The sequence below is a fragment of the Halichoerus grypus genome, chromosome 8 (assembly GCF_964656455.1).
Source record: "Halichoerus grypus chromosome 8, mHalGry1.hap1.1, whole genome shotgun sequence".
In the NCBI taxonomy this organism is placed as follows: Eukaryota; Metazoa; Chordata; class Mammalia; order Carnivora; family Phocidae; genus Halichoerus; species Halichoerus grypus.
In genome coordinates, this window is record NC_135719.1 from 146,115,493 (window position 1) to 146,132,950 (window position 17,458).

General features: G+C 51.8%; 1 protein-coding gene across 4 annotated transcripts in view; it reads right to left on the reverse strand.

Moving 5' to 3' along the window:
* The window catches only part of BCL11B (BCL11 transcription factor B), a 96,468-nt gene extending 79,461 nt beyond the window's left edge, over positions 1 to 17,007 (reverse strand). For 2 of the 4 annotated variants that reach the window (XM_078054189.1, XM_078054187.1), the window contains exons 1-2: positions 15,708 to 17,007; positions 1,678 to 2,043 (exon numbers count right to left, since the gene is read on the reverse strand). In XM_078054189.1, the coding sequence (XP_077910315.1) occupies positions 1,678 to 2,043; positions 15,708 to 15,765 (424 nt within the window). In that variant the 5' untranslated portion in view covers positions 15,766 to 17,007. Of the gene's footprint in view, positions 1 to 1,677; positions 2,047 to 15,707 lie in introns of all 4 variants that reach the window. The other 2 variants (XM_078054188.1, XM_036065369.2) reach the window with 1 other exon arrangement.
* Between the last annotated feature and the right edge of the window lie 451 nt (positions 17,008 to 17,458).

Below are 17,458 nucleotides of genomic sequence, written 5' to 3' on the forward strand. Positions count from 1 at the left end.
GGCCCCAACAACACCAACAAAAGTGACCCGGCACCTTTCTGGGTGGGAGGCTCCAGCCCCAACGAAGGCAGCACCAATCACATCTGCAGGGCACTCTGAGAAGCCGGGGTTTACATGACCATGGCCCTGAACATGCTGGGCATTTTTCTCAAAGCCCCTGGCAACTTGAGAGCATGAGAGATGTCTCTAGCTCAGCAGCCAGAAGGCAAGGCCCACAGGCCAGTATGACTTGATGGGGTCTCCCCAGCACCTAGCATGTGCCAGCAGGAGTCTGCATCCCACCACAGTCTCTTCCCAAGAGAGAACTCATTAATCCCATTTGACAGATGGGCAAATTGAGGCCCGGAAGTCTCAGAGTTGCCGAGTGGCTTTGCTGCATTACCCTGACTGCCTTCTGGATGATGGGGCTCTCTGCTCCATCTTACCCGTGGGAGCAGGTGCCTTGGGCTACACCAGGCTCATCCTCCAAGGAGGAGCACCCAGAGCCTCAGTCCCTCCAGCACCTCCACTAGCTTCCACGCCCAAAACACAGCCAGCACCTACTTGCACGCTTCAGAACCAGAGGGGACCCCTGAGAGGAAATTTCCACTGGCAAAGCACTTACGGAGCCCCTGCTCATTCAATCCTCACACCAGGCCTGCCAGTATTCTCACTCGCTGTTGACACACAAGGAAACTGAGGCCTGGACTCATGAAGCAGCTTGTCCAGAGCCAACCGGCAGGATGTGACCCCTCATCCGCACGCACACTGGTGCCATCTTGCTGCAGGACTGGCTGCCGCTTACTGCAGGAACACAGGCCACCACGGCCCTCCATCTTTGCTGGGCCTCCCAGGCTCAGAAGTAGGACCAGAAGCAAACACTGCGGCTTGCACAGAGCTCGGGCTCCCTGGAGGAGGCTCTGGCATTCCGTGACCACGGCCCGGCAGGACATGGTGCCACCTCCCTGTGGCCAGAGGACACAACCCAACACCTGTTCTTCAGGTGGTAAGAGTCAGCTGTCCAGGCGGTCAGCTGAAAGGGGCGCAGTGCTCCAGCAAGTTCCCACCAGCCCTTCGCTAGACCTGCCAGAAGGATCAGGCAACATCAGAAGGGGCCTCTGAGATCAGGGCGCCTCTTTTTACAGATGGGAAATGGAGGCCAGAGAGAGGAGGAGGAAGAAATGAGTGCTCCCATTCCTAAGTGCCTACCAGGCCCTGCCCACAGGCCACGTCTCATTAGACCTCACCACAACCCTATGGAGATCGGTCTCATTAGCTCCATTTCACAGATGGAAAAACAGACTTGTCCATGTTGTGAAGAACAGATTCCAACCCAAGACAGTCTGGCTGCACAGCCAGAGACTAAGCCAAGAACACCAGCAAACCGAGGGCCACCTAGCCTTCCAAATTTCTGTTCTGTACTCCCGGCCACCTATGGATTAGGCCCCACAACAGAGCCTCATTGCCAAAAGCAAAGCAACCATCAGCCAGCTGTGCCTCTCTGAGCCCCAGGCCTGTCTCCTCCTGAGGGTCACCCAGACAGTGGCCCCTCGGAAAGGGCGAGCCCTGGCTGGTGGTCCTATCCCAGTAGCCCCTGGGCCCTCCCAGCACCGACACCCAGCACAAAGAGGGGACAGGCGGGCGCGGGACCCAGGAGGTGGCTTCAGTGGCGACCTGGCCAGTGGCAACATTCCATACCTGCAATGTTCTCCTGCTTGGGGCAGATGCCTTTCGTGGGCGAGAGCAGGTGGTCATCTTCATCGGGGGTGACCTGGATCCCGATCTCCACCGGCTCGGACACTTTCCTGAGCTCGGAGCGCGAGGAGGGCGGCGGGCTGCCCTTGTCCAGGCCTTTGTCATAGCAAGCACCCAGGCTGCCGCCACACTGCTTCTTCTTGTGCTCTATAAAAACCAGGATGTCCCCCAGGGGGAAGTTCATCTGACACTGTCCACAGGTGAGCAGGTCAGGGTCGGGGCCACCCACCATCAGCCCCAGGCTGCTGGGCTCCTCTATCTCCAGACCCTCGTCTTCTTCGAGGATGGCGGCCTCCACATGGTCAGCCTCTGCTGGAGAGAGAGAGGAGAAGGGGGCAGAGAAGACAGAGATGGGCTTAGGCAATCACGGGCACCCAGCGGCCATTCCAACCCTTCCCCACCAAGAGGAGGCCCCTCCGCTGCAGGATACTAGAGGTCACCAAGTCCCCGCATGACTCCCGGAGGCCACAGATGGGCAAACTAAGGCTCCGGGAGCAACGTCGCAGCCCGTGGAGGTGGTTGCTTAACTGATGCTAAACTTACTGCTTTGTCCTTTATTTGCTGGTGATTCCCACCCCCCAACATAGCATGTAAACACATCCACGTGCACATAACACCCGTCCTGCTTTCACAAGAGGCTCAGTGTCACGGGCCCCCGTACTTCAAGCTCGAGACGTGTCTCTCCCACTTTACATCATCTGAGAACCACCTGGGGAGCCCCGAACCCCCTGTGCCCAGGCGGCACCCCAGACCAATTACAGCGAGATCCAAACCTCAGATTGTCTTTTTGTTTTTAAGACTCCCCAGGTGATTCCAGTGGGCAGCCAAGGCTGAGAACCGTGCGCCAGAGCCAGTTCACCCTGCTTGGGCTCGATCGGCCGCCCCCTCCCTTCCACGGTTCATTCATGTCCTCCCCATTCATGGGAGCCCTGCTTGCATTCCTCTACCTCAGACCTGGCTGCACACCAGACAAGAAAGCAGAGCCCCAGACGGGCGTCAGGCAGCCAGGCCTTAGGAGAGAAAGAAGCCCACATGCTCAGAAAGCAACAAGTGAGTGTCGGTTCAAAAAGAAATATTGAAGAAAAAAATCACCACCACCAACAACAACAACAATGCAGGGGAAGGGACGCTGTTAGTCTGCTCCCTGAAAGAGGGAGCCACTCTCCTGCCAGTCACCCTGCTCCTGGTCAGACCGCCATCACTTTGTAGATTTCCCGGCACTCATCAGCTCCCCACTGTCCTTTCTGTTTTGTTGGTTTTATTTTTCACTCCCAGAAAAAGAAAAGAAAAAAAAAAAACCTCTTCAGACTCCAAAAACATTTCTTGGCAGACAACAAACCACCACACTTTCAATGGGCTGTACATTTTCATATTTCTTTAGCAGCCGGTATACTTCCTTTTTTTTTTTATTTTGGAGGGGACAGGGGACCCAAATATTTTGAAGCCAGTAAATGCCTCCAATAGCAGCAACCCCCAGGGGGAGAACGGGAAGACTCAGCCGCCGAAAGTGTCATAAATAAGGGGAGTGGACAATGACGGTGCACATCCCCTCAGGCTCTGAGCAAACTTGGGTTGGAATTTTTCAAGAGCAAACAATGTGGTCGTAGGGCCGGCACGAGTGTCAGGGTGCTGGGAAAAGCCAAGGGTCTGACAACCGAGGAGGCAGGTAAATTTTAAGTTGTACGGTATTTAGTGAGACATAATGAAAACCACAGAGGAATGGAGAGAAGGGACGGATGGGAGGGAAAACACATTCCGGGGCAGTGAAGTTACTGACGGGCCAGAGCCAAAGAACAGATAATTTAAGGAAAAAATTCTGTGGCATCTTCTATCTTACATATGAATCCCTGTCCTGTATTTTCTTTTCTTTTTTTTTTTTTTAAAGATTTTATTTATTTATTTGACAGAGAGATAGAGAGAGAGCACAAGTAGGCAGAGAGGCAGGCAGAGGGAGAGGGAGAAGCAGACTCTCCACTGAGCAGGGAGCCCGACGCGGGGCTCGATCCCAGGACCCCGGGATCATGACCCGAGCCGAAGGCAGCCGCTTAACCGACTGAGCCACCCAGGCGCCCCCCTGTCCTGTATTTTCTGAACACAGCTTCTTCAGGGCCCGTGGGAATCCACGTGTGATGCTGAATCTAGGATGGACACTGTAGGACAGGTGACACGTATGAGCCGCATGTGAACAGGTCGAGGCATAGGTGTGGCTGGGAAGGAAAGTTAGTATTTGAGATCCTGCCTGTGGTTAGAGACAAACAGGCAGAGTCCTCCATGAATTACACTTGGACATGCATGAGACCCACGTCAGTACAAAAACACCCTGAAGATGAGGAAATCCTAAATCTGTTGTCTCCATGCCTCTAACACACACACACCAAAAAAACCCCAAAAACCTATAAGGTAAGAGAAACGGTTTTCACCAAGCCAGCCCCAGGAACCATTAATTACACTTTAAAAAAGAAATCGGGAGTTTATTTAAAAAGGAGGTGGAAGACAATGCTACATAATTAATTTACCAATTTATTTTATGAAAAGATGCTTTGGTATGGTTGAAATGTAATCACAACCCTCATGCCGAACAGTGGTTGTAGGGGGGACCGGATTCCTGTGAACGGTTTGTCAGAATGGAAAAGGTAATTATTCGGTGCTTCTTTTCCCTTTAATGATCTAACATTGAGCAATACTGTTTATATTGAAAAGCTTGCACCTTTAATTACCAATTACATATACATAATTTCAGAGCCAAAGGAGAGGGCTGTGAAAACAGTTCTTTAGAAATATAAGGATGTATTGTGCGCCATTTCTAGAGAGGGAACTCTAATAAATGGGAGGAGGATGTCAAAATATTGTTTTGTTAAAAAAAAAAAAAAAAGGAGAGAGGCACAAAGGAAATGAGCTGAAAAGCAAAAAAGGACAAAATGAAACAGAGAATTCAGAAGGAGCAGGGGCAAGCTCGGTGGTGAGAAGGGCGGCGGTACCTGGTCCCGTCTCAACTGCCACTCGCCCACAGGCCGGGCGCTCCGCTGTGTCACCAAGACGGCCACACTTCCAAGCGTGACCATCCTCGCTGAAGCACGGGGAGGTGCTTCCTGCCGCTTAATAATTTAATCTTTCTTGTCCTTGTTTTGTTTTGCTTCTCATTAACTTTTTCAGCTCTGCCTGTCCGCTCTCCGGGGAGGAGTTCTAGGAAGCACGCAGACGTCCTCTCTGTTAGGAGGCTGGAAGCTACGTAATTTCAATTCGTCCTTCTCATTCAAGAGAAACACAGACTACTTTAAAAATTAGCAAAGGTCACGTAAGCCTGTTCACAGGCATTCCTGCCTCTCTGCCTTCCATCTTTTGCTGAGGACTTGGTACCAGCACTTTTTTTTTCTTCTCTCCGTTTTTTGTTTTGTTTTGTGTGTTGTTGTTTTTTTTTTTTTTGGTAACATCTGGTATTCTTTCCTTTATTTGGCTCTCTCTGCCTTTTCACTTTCCTCCTGCAGCAGGCCCTGTGAGCCCCCGTCACTGAGTCCGAAAGTATCCGACACCGTTCGCTGTGCTGCAGTGGTGATTCCTGCCTCGGCCGCCTGGCAGCCAAGCCCCCCTTGGGGGGCCAGGCCCTGCCCCAGGCCCACAGACAGCTCTGAACCCCACCTCCTGCACCCAGGACCCAGCTCGCTGCCTCCAAGTGAGTCCAGGGGCAAAAGAAACAAACAAACAAATCTTCCCTCCCACTGTCAGTGTTGAAAGTAAAACTCAAGATGACAGCGGGTGTTCACCCTACTCCAAGAATGGGGTTTCCTCTCTCCCCTCCCCTGGAAGGGGGGGGCGGCCGTGGGCTCTGGGCTTCATCTACTGAGTGAGATACTTCACTCAAGAAGATGTGAACGTCACCCCCAAAGCTCAGGCAGCAGAGGCAGCATGAACCCCTCAACTGTCAAGTTTTGGGTCACAGCGGGTGGACCGAGACAGCCTCCTGAGCCTGGAGGCTCATGCTCACGGCCTTCGGAGACACCCCCAAAGACGGGCTGTGGTTTCATTTCCGCTGGCAGGCGGATACTGAGCTGGGTGTGTGGGGTGCGTGTGTGCGTGTGTGTGCGTGTGCGCGGCCCTTCTTAGAACTGTATCGATAATGGAAGAAATAAAAGGAGAAAGAACCACCTGGCCCAGCTCAGAGAAGGGCGCAGTGGGCTGTGTCCGGTCCCCTCAGTACCCTCCTTTCCCTGTCCTATGGGCATCCGGGGCCCCACGGCCCCACACGGCTCGGAGAACCAGGCCTCTGCTGGGAGAACCGGAGCGGCCCAAACTTCCACCCAGACATAAGAAAGCACCAGGAAAGAGAAAAGACACATAACAAAAACAGCTTTTTGAATTCCCAGACCCAACAAACCAGCCCCTCAGGCTGTCTTGTCCGGCAAACTCAAGCCTTAAATGAAGAAGGCAAAGATGAGGTCTTTCCCCTGAGATGATTTCTGCTTTCGTGAAAAGCTCCCCAAGCGTCAGGCGGCCCTGGAAGATATTGCTGCTCTCGCTATGATGCGCCGAATAAAGTACAGGGATTGCTAAATGTTGGACTCATTAAGAGGAAAAATGAATGGATGCAGCAGGAAACTTGCTCAAATGTACAGTATCACGTTGGGGTGGGTTCTGAAATATGAAATCCTAAACCTCATGGACAACTATATATTCTCTCTCTCTCTCTCTCTCTCTCACACACACACACACACATACACACACACACACACAGTTAATTTTCTTTTACAACAAAACCACATTTTATTTACAAGGCTACGCCTCCTCCCAGCTGATAAACGCATTTAGAAGCAATGAAATCAGGGTTCACAAATAATAATGGATATTTGTTGTTAAGTAGATGGGGAAGCACTTGATCCTAAGACAAACTCCCCCAAGCCTGAGCTCGGCTGGGAAGGAATTTGGGGTAGAAGACAGAAATGGAAAGACATCATTAATACCGACCCAGCCAAGCAGCCAACAGGCCCCCCGGCAGCTGCAAAGGCTTAGCATGGCCTTACCTGGCCAGTGATTTCCCCCACACGCGGGGCTCCAAGGGCCCCACCCGCCCTGGTCCATCTGTAACAACTGGCCCTGCACCTGCCCTTTGGCGAATTCCAGCCAAGGGGCCGACCGCCTCCTGTCCCCACAGCACAGTGCATGTGCATTGCTGCACCCACGGCACACAGGCCCATGTCCCCCTTACCCTGCACTGATTCAAATCCAAATCTCTAATGGCTAAGCCACAGTCCAGGAGAAACATAGGAAGAATTATTGTTTCAGTGCCGGGGGCGTGGGTAGGAGAAGGATGTGGGGGGAGGGGTGCCAGGCTCTTAAAATCGTGTGCCACCAACGTCACAGCCGCCATCCTGATGTGTACGCATGTTTACAAGAAATGCTCAGCATCCCTCCGCCAGAGCTCTGCATCCGACTGGAGACTTTACACCTGCTTCCTACGAAGACGGAGCCTTTGCCAGCAAGCCCATGCTCACCAATAATCTGCAAAGGGATCTTTTCATCCTCCTCCCCGCGAACATTCCGGGAGGGGCTGAGACTCCAGGCGACACTGAACCACCACCAACACGCACACTCGACGGAGCACACCACTTTTCTGAGCTGCCATCAATTTTTAATTTATTGGATCCAAGAGAAAATAACAACCATGGGGAGGGGAGGAGGGAAACGGGTGGATGGGAGAGAGAAGGAATCAATTCTTGGTGGAGAAAATAATCTATGACTAGATGACGCTTAAAGGCACGACAAGAGGTTTTATGAAGTTCTCCGAACATTGGGAATAATGAAGTGCCCGGCAGAGGCGGCAGAGATAAGAGCAGCCCGTCAGCCCAGCGAGGCACGCATTAGGAGGAATGTCCTCACAGGGCCAGGAGGGGTTAGAACACATCTGAGGGTGGGAGACACTGTCCGGGCCCCAGCCCCGTTTGGCCACAGAATTCCTGCAGCCAGCAAGGCCTAGGACCGCCACTGGCCCTGGGAGGACACAGCCTGGCGTGTGGAAGCAAGCCATGTCGTACAGATGAACTCCCTCCCCTGACCACCTGCCCTCTCAGGAGGACGGCGGAGCAGTGCAGCCGGGCCAGGTGTCTCAGAGCTGCTGGCCCAGGCCGCGCACCTCCCTCACACCCTCCAAAGGCCTCCTCCCTACCACCCTCAGAACGGCTGGAAGGAAGGGTGCACGCCAGAGCCACCACCCCACGAGGCCCTGTCTGCTCCATGCCAACCACAGCACGAGCCTCAAGTGAAATTGTCGAGATTTCTGGCACCCGGGTGGAAGGCAGGGAGAAGAACTGTGGGCACACGACCTTGTCAGCAACCGATGGAAATAACCTGGGGTCTGGCTGAGGGGGCCTGCAGGGGAAGGCCTGAGCCTGGCCGGCATTCCAGGAAGGCAGGGATTCCTGAACCCCGGGAGGTGGTGTGGGGTGCAGGAAGAACCCAGTCACATAGCCCAGTGGCAGACTCTGGAGGGGAAAGTCTGACAGTGGGAGAAAGACCCCCATATATACATGTTGCCCTACACACCCCAGCCTGGTTTCAGGATACTTTGGCATATTAAAAGTAGCTCCTTGAAAAATACTTACTCGAGCCATGGACTGTCCAACCTTCCCTTCCCCACACTGCATCCACTTCTCTAGAATTCCAAAAACTGAGCTCAGGGGGCCTGTTCTCACCCATTCAAAAGCAGAAAAAAAGGCCAAATGAATAAGGAAAACAGCGTTCAGGTGCATTCACAGATCCTGTCCATTACTAAGAGGTTACTAATAAAAAGCCAAGTCCACAAAACCAAAGAATAGAGTGACCTATGTTTTGATAAATAAAATAGTTGCTTTAAAAGAAAAAAAAAAAAAAAAAAGATTTACCACCATAGAAACTCTTCCAAGCACGTTCAGCAGAGTCCACAAAGCTGCAAATGCCTTAAATCTTCAGAGCCACAACAGGGCTCGTAATGACGGGATATAAAAGCACTCTTTGAGGCCAAATGAAGAGATTTGTTTTATTTAATGCTTTCCTTTTTTAAAGGTGCTAAGCGGAAGAGAAAAAGGATCCTCCATACAGGACACCGGACTGCAAACCTTTCACTGGAGGACATCCTCTGAGGCTGGCAACAAAATAGCAAGGACACAAGCCATTTCAGTATCTCATATCCAAGGTAGAAATTTAAACATGACCTCATTAAAAAAAAAAAAAAATCATCCTAGCAGCACGTCCATTTCTGAAGCACACGTTAATCACAATAACATCGGCATTCAACTTTCTTGAGTCATTTTTGCACGTTGTCTTAGTAGAGAACTCATCAGAACATCCGCAAATGTATTTCTATTTCAGTGGAAGGGGGTCATAAAAAAGTTGTGTACAACAGAGGCTTTTTTTTTTTTTCACTTTGAAGTTACTTAATTTTGTGTGGTCTGGCATTTCATTATAGTTAAAATAGCTCAGGCTGGCTAATTCAACACCCAAGCAGATTATCAGCTCTCTTGGAAATAAAGAATGAATTTCTTGAATTTCAGCAACTGCACAAAAGACTTGCATATGTCAAAATGCCGGACGAAAAGTCCCGGTGAATGCAGCACCATTAATCAAACCTCGATCTGGTGTCACTCGTGCCAGTAAAAACGATGCTGTCCTCTCTCCCCGCCTCCGCTCCCCCCCCAAACTGGCTTGTGCAGAAGATGCAAGAAGTGTGAAGAAGTGTGTCCCTCCACTTTCGTGGGTCTCCAAATAGCCTGCTATTGGCACTTTGTATACACGCCTTGGGGACACCACTGCTCAAGAGAGGCAGTCAACAGACGGCTTTTCTAGGGGAGGGGTAGAGGAATGGGAACCAGAACGTGAGCAGGTCTCACGGGCATCTGGCTCCCTGGGAAAGAAGAGAGATATGTGGGAGTGGGGAGCAGGGTGAGGGTGGAAGGGGCAGAACACCGAGGACCCCAGACCCAGTCGTGGGAGTAAATAAAGAAGTGACAAAGCCATACTCAGAGCAGCTCTACGACAGACATTCATTCCCGGTTCTCTTCTGTGCCCTCGCCCCATTAAAAAATCTGTCAGTGTGCCTACAACTACCACCACCTTCAGAGAAGGATGCTCAGGCGGCAGCAGTCTCTTGACCGTGTGGTGCTGGGTGCAGTCCCCAGAGAGCATTTATTTCTCCTTGTCCTCCCAGATGTGACCCCCACATCAAACCTGGAGTCCCAAGTCCTTGGTGAGCTTCAGCTAAAGGTAGGCCCTAACCGGACAGCCAGAGGGGTCTCCCTCAAGCCACAGGGGAGGCAGGAGGTAGCCTCCAAAGGTCAAGAACCCCATCTCTACCCTCCCCACATGTACTGTTTTTGTCAAGCATCGTCATATCTGTGGTCTGTGTTTAGTTACAGCTTGTGAGACTCTCCCAAGTTCCAAGGCAAAGGATTGGGGATTTCTAAAGTGAATTTTTTTTAACGGTTTTCTACAGGCCAAAGGCCACTGCCCAGCCCAAGGCTGCGAGGTGACTGTACCGCTTCATCTCTTGAGTTGTCAAATGAGCTCGCTGCCGCGATATGCTTACAACTGGCTCAATTCAAACATTAAATGAAGTAGAGAAATCATCAGATAAATTGCTGGCCCTCTGTACTGGAGAGTGAAGGCTCTTTCTCAGCTGATGACAGCACTAGGCTTTTGTCTGACCTAATTTATTTCTCTTTCAGGTTAGAATAAAGCACTCTTTCCTGTCTCAGGGCAACCTCTTCTGCCCATATATTGAACTCAAGCATAAGACTCGAGGTTAACTGTGCTGTCTGCAGATTTCTTGAACTTGGAGAAGACATTATAGATCCAGAAATCCCGTGATCAAAAGCACACATATTCCCCAGCACTAAATTACACGTTTAGGAGAGAAAGAGTCTCATTAAAAGCCATCCATTAAGGGCACTGTTTGGGGTGAAAGGTATTAGCAACGCTGGGTCTAGCAAGCCTATACTCCTTCCAAACAAAGTTTTACACATTATTTGAGTTGGCATTTGATATCTTTGGGGAATGGTGCTATTTCCCTTAGTACAGTGGGAACATTACCTAATAAATGGAATTGAGAATCCAAGTGTTCTAAAACCTGAGCTAAAAGGATTTCCATTCATCAAGCTGTTTTAGGAGCACGACTCCCAAAAGCAGTGATTCTCGACCGTTCCCTGGGTCTGTGACATGCAACACAGGAACGGACAAAATGATGTATGCTCTTCCCAGACCCCCCTCATTCCATCACGAATGCCTTAACAGCCTAATGGAATTTTCAGAAAGTCAAGACCACAGACTCATAGGGGAAAACACACCCATTCAAAACTAACCATTTTAATTGTTTAAAAAGCAGGAAAAGAAGAGAAAAAAAGAAAAATGCCCCCATCTGCCTAGTGAGGGCTTGTAAATCAATGCCAATAGCTTGAAAATAGATTTCTCAAACTTATATTCTCATTTTGTCCTGCTCGAATCTCTGCAGGAAAATCAATATTACAACTTCACACTTAAGACATTTTGCAGCAAGGCAAACTGCCTCGGCTGCTGATGGAAGCCCGTTCCTGGCCCATTGTAGCGAAGGCGCCAAGCCATGACACGGGCACCGAGCTCCCCCTAGCTGCCAAGTGGCACCAGGCGCGGCTCGGCGTTTCAGGCTTGCCATCAACCAAAAGCCAATTCAACTGAAAGTTTATTTTGGAAAGTATTTTATCACAACAAGCAACAGAGAATGCAAAGCGATCAAGGAAGGAGATGAAAAGGAAAAAGGGAAGGCCTGGTGCAAGACGTGTTCTAAGCTAAAAGACAGCGCCAAGAGCTTGAGACTGATAAGGCGCTAGAAACTGGTGCTCTCTACAGTCGGAAGCTGATATCTGTAAATGAACTGTTCCGCATGCTTCCATCTCACCTGAGACATACCGCTAATTACTGTCAGATACACCCAAAGCTGGCCTTTCTCTTCGGTCGGTGAGACCCGTGGAGTCCTGCACCTGGTCAGCAAAGCGCCACACCCAGCCATCTGACCTCAGCCTCCCTCCATGTTCCTAAGGCCGGCTTCACCAAAGCAACTGCATTCACTCTAGCACTTGAGAAATGACTCGTTTTCTTGTACAAAATATTCTGGAGGCCACACAAAAAATCGCCAAGGCCAAGGCATAGGGAGATAGCAAGCTCCCACCCTCAAAGAAAAAAATATGCATATGTACATAATATTCAGGGAGGGAAAGAATACCCTTTAAAAATATTAAGGGTTGTTAAAATACGCTCACGGCTGTTTTCTCTCAGGTGTGAATTACAAATGAATAAAATCAGCCTGGCATAACACCTTTGATGAACACATTTTTATTCTCCCGTGGAATCAGAGCAGCTGACTTATATCACACTTCTAATGATATGGGGTTCCCTTCTGTGCAGAAGGGAGACAAACTTCACTCCCCCCCAAGTACCCCCCCAAAAAAGAGGGGCCCATGTCTTATGAAATTTATCGGAGGCCCAATCTTGAAAGATTGTGGGCAACTGGAGATACACTATACCCCAGAGAGTTAAGGTCATTGTGAACCCAGCCGCCTCCAAAACACACAGCTATAGCAAAACCCAATTTAAAAGGCAACCGTGAAATTAACACAGTTAGCCTAACTTCCGTGTCAAACCTTGGGTCTCTAGCTGTTTTGCAAAATTGTGAATTCATACACAAAATTACTGATCTTCCAAGGAAACCTGTTGGTAGGTTGTTTAAAAAAATCACCTTTGCTAGGGTTGTATAATTTACTAGGGACATCTTAGTTTCTTCGGAAAGCCTCAGAGCTCCTTCGTGGACGGGACTTCATGCAATTTCCCCTACTCTCCCTGTCTGGCACTGCAGGCTCAGCGCCCTTCCCTCTGCCTGGTCAGCCACTGCCCCTCTTCCTCCCTCCTCACTATTGTCACTGTTGTTTTGTGTTTGTTTTTATTAATAGCTGTGTCTGTCGTCCTCCCATTCTAAAAGCCATATCCATCTGGGTCAAACATTTTGAAACAAACCAGAAGCCCAGGTTTTCATCCCCAGCTGTCTCCCACCCTGTTTTATACTTCTCTTCTCTGGGGCCCTGTCTGTACATTTAACAAGGCTCACTATAGAGCTCTTCTGCAATGCCCCCCACCCCAAGATTGTTTGCTGTTTGTGTGCTCTTCCTGTCTCCCAGACCAGCAGTCATCCTAAGTTACATTGTCTCTAAAGAACCAGGGGCTGCCACCCCACCGAAGCTGCACCACATTTTGGGTAGTTTCTTTCGCATTTAAAATCTAGAATGTGAACCCCGGGGTCAGGGCTGTGACAGCACTTGTTTTTGCTGGCCAGGGCTCCAGAGCACCCTAAAGCCATGACTCTTGCACCCCTGTGGAGAGGCACTTCCACAGGCCATGCAACCTCAACTGCATCCAATTCTTGCCATCCCCCTGCCCGCACTCCCACCTCCCGGGTGACACAGGACAAACAGAGAAGCCAGCTGCTTTTTGATAATAAATAGCCTTGTCTGAAAACTGGTTGGACCACTCTCCCTGCTTGACCCCCTGCACATGCCCTGGGCTCCATGTGCCCCTGAAAGGCAGGCGAGATTTCCTCTGCCCCTGCCTCCTCCTCCTCCGCCTCCACCTCCTCACCTCTTCTCCTTTGCCTCTCTCTTCTCCCTCCCTCCCTGCTCCAGGGGCAGCGGCTTTTCCCCAGCACCTTTCCGAGCAAGGCTGAGCGAGAGAGGGGACAAATGAAGGATGGAAGGATGCTGCACCAGGCACGCCTTGTCCCCCACAACCAGCTGCCACCAGTCCTTCTGGCCAGGGCTTTCTCTTGATGTCCCAGGAATGCCAGAGGGGGAGAGAGCAAAAGCAAAGCAAACCTACCTGCTTCTTCCCCCCCTTACACACAACTGCAAACACTCCTGGCTCCTTTCGCTGCTTCCAGCTTGGCAATGCAGCCCTGACAACTCCCCCTTCCCCAACCCACCCAAACTTCCCCCTCCTCAAAAACAACCCTGGCAATTATACAGAGGCTACAAGAGGGGCAAACTGCCTCCCAGAGAAATTAACCTCTGCAAATATAGACATTGTAACAACCAGTACACCATCTAAAGGGGGTGGGGGTGTGGAGGGCTGAGGGACAGCTTCGGCTTGGTAAAGGATGAAATGTCAACTGGCCAAAAGGACCTGGATCAAACCAGGCTCAAATCTGGTTGTAAAACATTTTGTTTAAAAGGCAACCAGTGAGTCTTCTTTGATGTTACAATGGCAAAAAATAAAAGAGAAGTTCTCTTCCCTCCCTCCAAAAACGCATCCCTCTCCCCAGGCGAACCCCACTTTAAAATCTATTCCCTTCCCCAAAAAACAATAATAAATCCACAAATTCTTACTAACGTATCTGCTGCAACAAAGGAGAGTAGCAGCGGCAATGCTCCGAGCAGATGGCTCCTATGCTGGGTGTTCAGGGGAGGGGAGAGCCCCTTTATATATTTATTTATTTATTTAAATTTTTTAAAATATAACATAAATATTCGGCTCTCGGCCGCCCCACAGCCAGTCCTCGGCTGCGGCTGGGCGCGCAGCCCTCTCCAGCTCCGCGCGGGCTGCCCGGCCCCAGCCCGACGAGGCGCTTGGAGGATTGCAGGAACACAACCTGCCCACGGTCTCGATGGCACCCAGAGGATGTTTTATTACTATTGCAATTAAAAAAAAAAAAGGCAACGGCGACCTAGGCACCGCGAGAGAAAGGACCACGGGGAGATGTTCGCGCGCCGCGAAGCAGCGGCCCCGCGGGCTGCGCCGGGCAGGGAGCGCTGCGAGCCGACCTTCCCGTGCAACTGTGCGGTTACTCGGGGCGAGCTCCCCTGCAAACACCGTACCTGGCCCGCTCGCGCTCGCTTTCTCCCTTTTCTAAATAAACCCAACTGGGGCGCTGGAAGCTGCTGAGTCTCTGCCCCGCTGCCTGACTTTGCCTGCCCGGCCACTTGCTTGAAATCCACACGATTTCAGCCGGTGGATTTCCACTGCGACCTGCCTTGTTTATTTAGAGAAGGAAGATGAAAGATACTGAGATAGAAAGATGGGTAAGAGATTGATAGGTCTCTCTTCTTTTTTTTTTTTTTCTTTCTTCTTTCTTCTTTTTATTTTTTCTCCCTATTTTACAAGCACATCCCTGTCTTCCTAATCCTAGCTGACAATCCTTCTTTTTCCCCGTGGCGGGGCTTTTTCACCAGCCCCCAACCCCCCACCTTTTTTTTTTTTTTTTTTTTGGAGTGGGGGATAGAAGACAAGATCATCCCAGGAGACAGACGGAGGTGGGGAAATGGGGGGGGGGGGGGGCATGAGCCCAGCAAACAGCCGCGCAGCTGGATTCTTTTGCAAATAGCAGGAGGAGAGGAGAGAAAGGCGGCGGCGGAATCCTAGGACCGGCGTGGTCGGCGCCCTGACCGGGCGGGTGCAGCGACCAGGGACCCGGAGCCGGCGGCCGCCCCTCGCCCCGCGTCTCTCCTAGGCCGGAGCGCACCCCGCTCTCCTCCGCCCGCGCCGTCAGCGCGGACCCACGCGCTCGCCAACTTTTCCCCACTTCCCGGCTCCCCCCTCCCCCTCCGCTCCCCCAGCCCCCTCCCCCTCCTCTCCAAACCCCGCCACCAGCGCCGCCGCCGCCACACACGCCGCTCGGAGGGGCGAGCGTCCAGCCGGGCTCCGCGTGCACACACACCTCCTCCAGCCTGCGCGCCCCCTCCCCGGCCCGGAGCCCGCTCCGCAGGCCCTCGAACCCGAAGCGCGTCTGACTGCGCAGCGCTCCGACTCCCAGGGCTGCAAAGAAACTTTCCTATGCCCCCCCAGCACCCCCCCCCGCCCCATACTCTGGGCCGCCGCCGCTGCCTCTGCGAGTCCGCGGGCGGCCCCGGCGCTCGGCCGGGCTCTGTGTACCCAGCCCCGGGCACCCGGAGCCCCATCCTCCGGCCCCTGGCGCGCACGCCGCAGACACTTACGGGTGATGAGCTCCCTCTGGGACAAGTGCTGCGGGTTGCCCTGTTTGCGGCGGGACATTGCCCCGGCATCTATTCTGGCATCGCCCGGAGAGCTGCACTGATGGGGGGAGCCGGGGGAGGGGGTCCGAGCCGCCGCCGCTGCCGCTGCCTCCGCCGCCGCGCCTCCTCGCCGCCTCTTCTGCCTGGGTTGGTGTTTTGTGTTTTTTTTCCCCCCTTCCTCTCTTGCCCTCTCTTCCTCCTCTTCTTCTTCTGTATTTTGCTCTTTCTTCTATGCTGTTTTTTGCTTTGTTTGCAAAAAGAAAAAGAGAAGGAAAAAAAGGAAAGAAAAATCTCTCGATCCAAAATAGGAGAAAGAGGCCAAAAAAAAAAAAAAATCTGCTGTTGCTTGCCGCGGACTGGCTGGTTTCTTTAAAAATATATTCTTTTGAAGGAAAAAATTCGCTTACACTTCTTCAAACTGCTTGGCCTCCTGGACTTCCAAACGTCTTCTTGAACTTAACCGGATTTTGCACCGGCTCCTGACACTTTCTTTCAGGCTCTGGTAGGTGGAAAGCGCACTTCTACCAGGAGGGGGGTGGGGGAGAAAAAAATGCAAACAAATAAAAAAAAAAAGAAGAAGAAGAAAAAGAAAAAAAAAGCAAAGAAAACTTGGGGACTTGTCTCGTACCCCCTCACCCCGCCCCCTCAAAAAACCCAAAGCAATGTAAAACTGCCCCGGTTCGGTTGTTTCTGGGCTTTCTGCGGGCTGCCTGTTTTTTTCTCGGAGACTGACCCTTCCGAGGCTCTGGGGGGACTCCAGGAGCGGCTCCTTCCCAGTTCACCTGGCAGGCTGGCGCCGGCCGGAGAAGCTGCCGGGTCCCCGCGAGCGCTCCCCAGCGCTCCCCTGGCGCCGCGGGCCCGGGGGGAGCGGGGCTGAGGGGCGGCTCGCCCAGTGCGCCTGGGTCGGTGCGGGCGCGGACTGGGAGCTATAGATTGCAACGTGAAGATGGCGGAGTCCGGGTTCTCTGGGAGCTCTCGGTCTCTCTATGGCTGGGGCTGCCTCTGTACAATGGGATAAAATTCAAGTTCAAGTGCGGACGTGACGTTTAATCTGCACTAGAGACAAAAAGACCCAGAGAGTCGGAGCACTGGGGGCGACTAGCGGTGGCTTTTTAACATTGTACCCTGTAAGAGAACAAGAAAGCACACACAGAGACACACTCGCGCGCGCGCGCGCGCACACACACACACACACACACACTCGCCCGTGCGCACACCCGCAGTCCAGGCCGGCCACACGTGCAAACAGCGATTTTGTGCGCTCCTCTTCTCCCTGTGCACTGGCAGCGCAAAAGGGGAGGAGGAGGAGGATATTTTTAAATAAAAGAAAATCCTCTTCATCCCTCCTCCCCTTCTGGGAGCAGGACCCCCTGAGAAAGGAGGAGGAGAGCTGAGTGCGTGGAAGTAAGTTGAATCAACACAAGTCCCCACCCACCCATCCAAAAGCTCTTCTGGATTGAAAGGGGGAGGGGCTGTGTAAAAGGACTGGGGTCGACACGGGGACTGGGGGCGATGGTCAGTTTGTTTCGCCTCGCTGGAGAAGTAGCTTGGTTGGTTTTACTTTTGTTTTATTGGGGGGTCGGGGTTAAACTTCCAAAAAGTGTCTCCACAGAAATCTTGATATTACAAACTCTGGGAGAGCCAAGTGGACAAAATAAAAGATACTGAGAGAAGGAAAGAATTAAGAGCACAATCGGGGTAAAGGCAACATG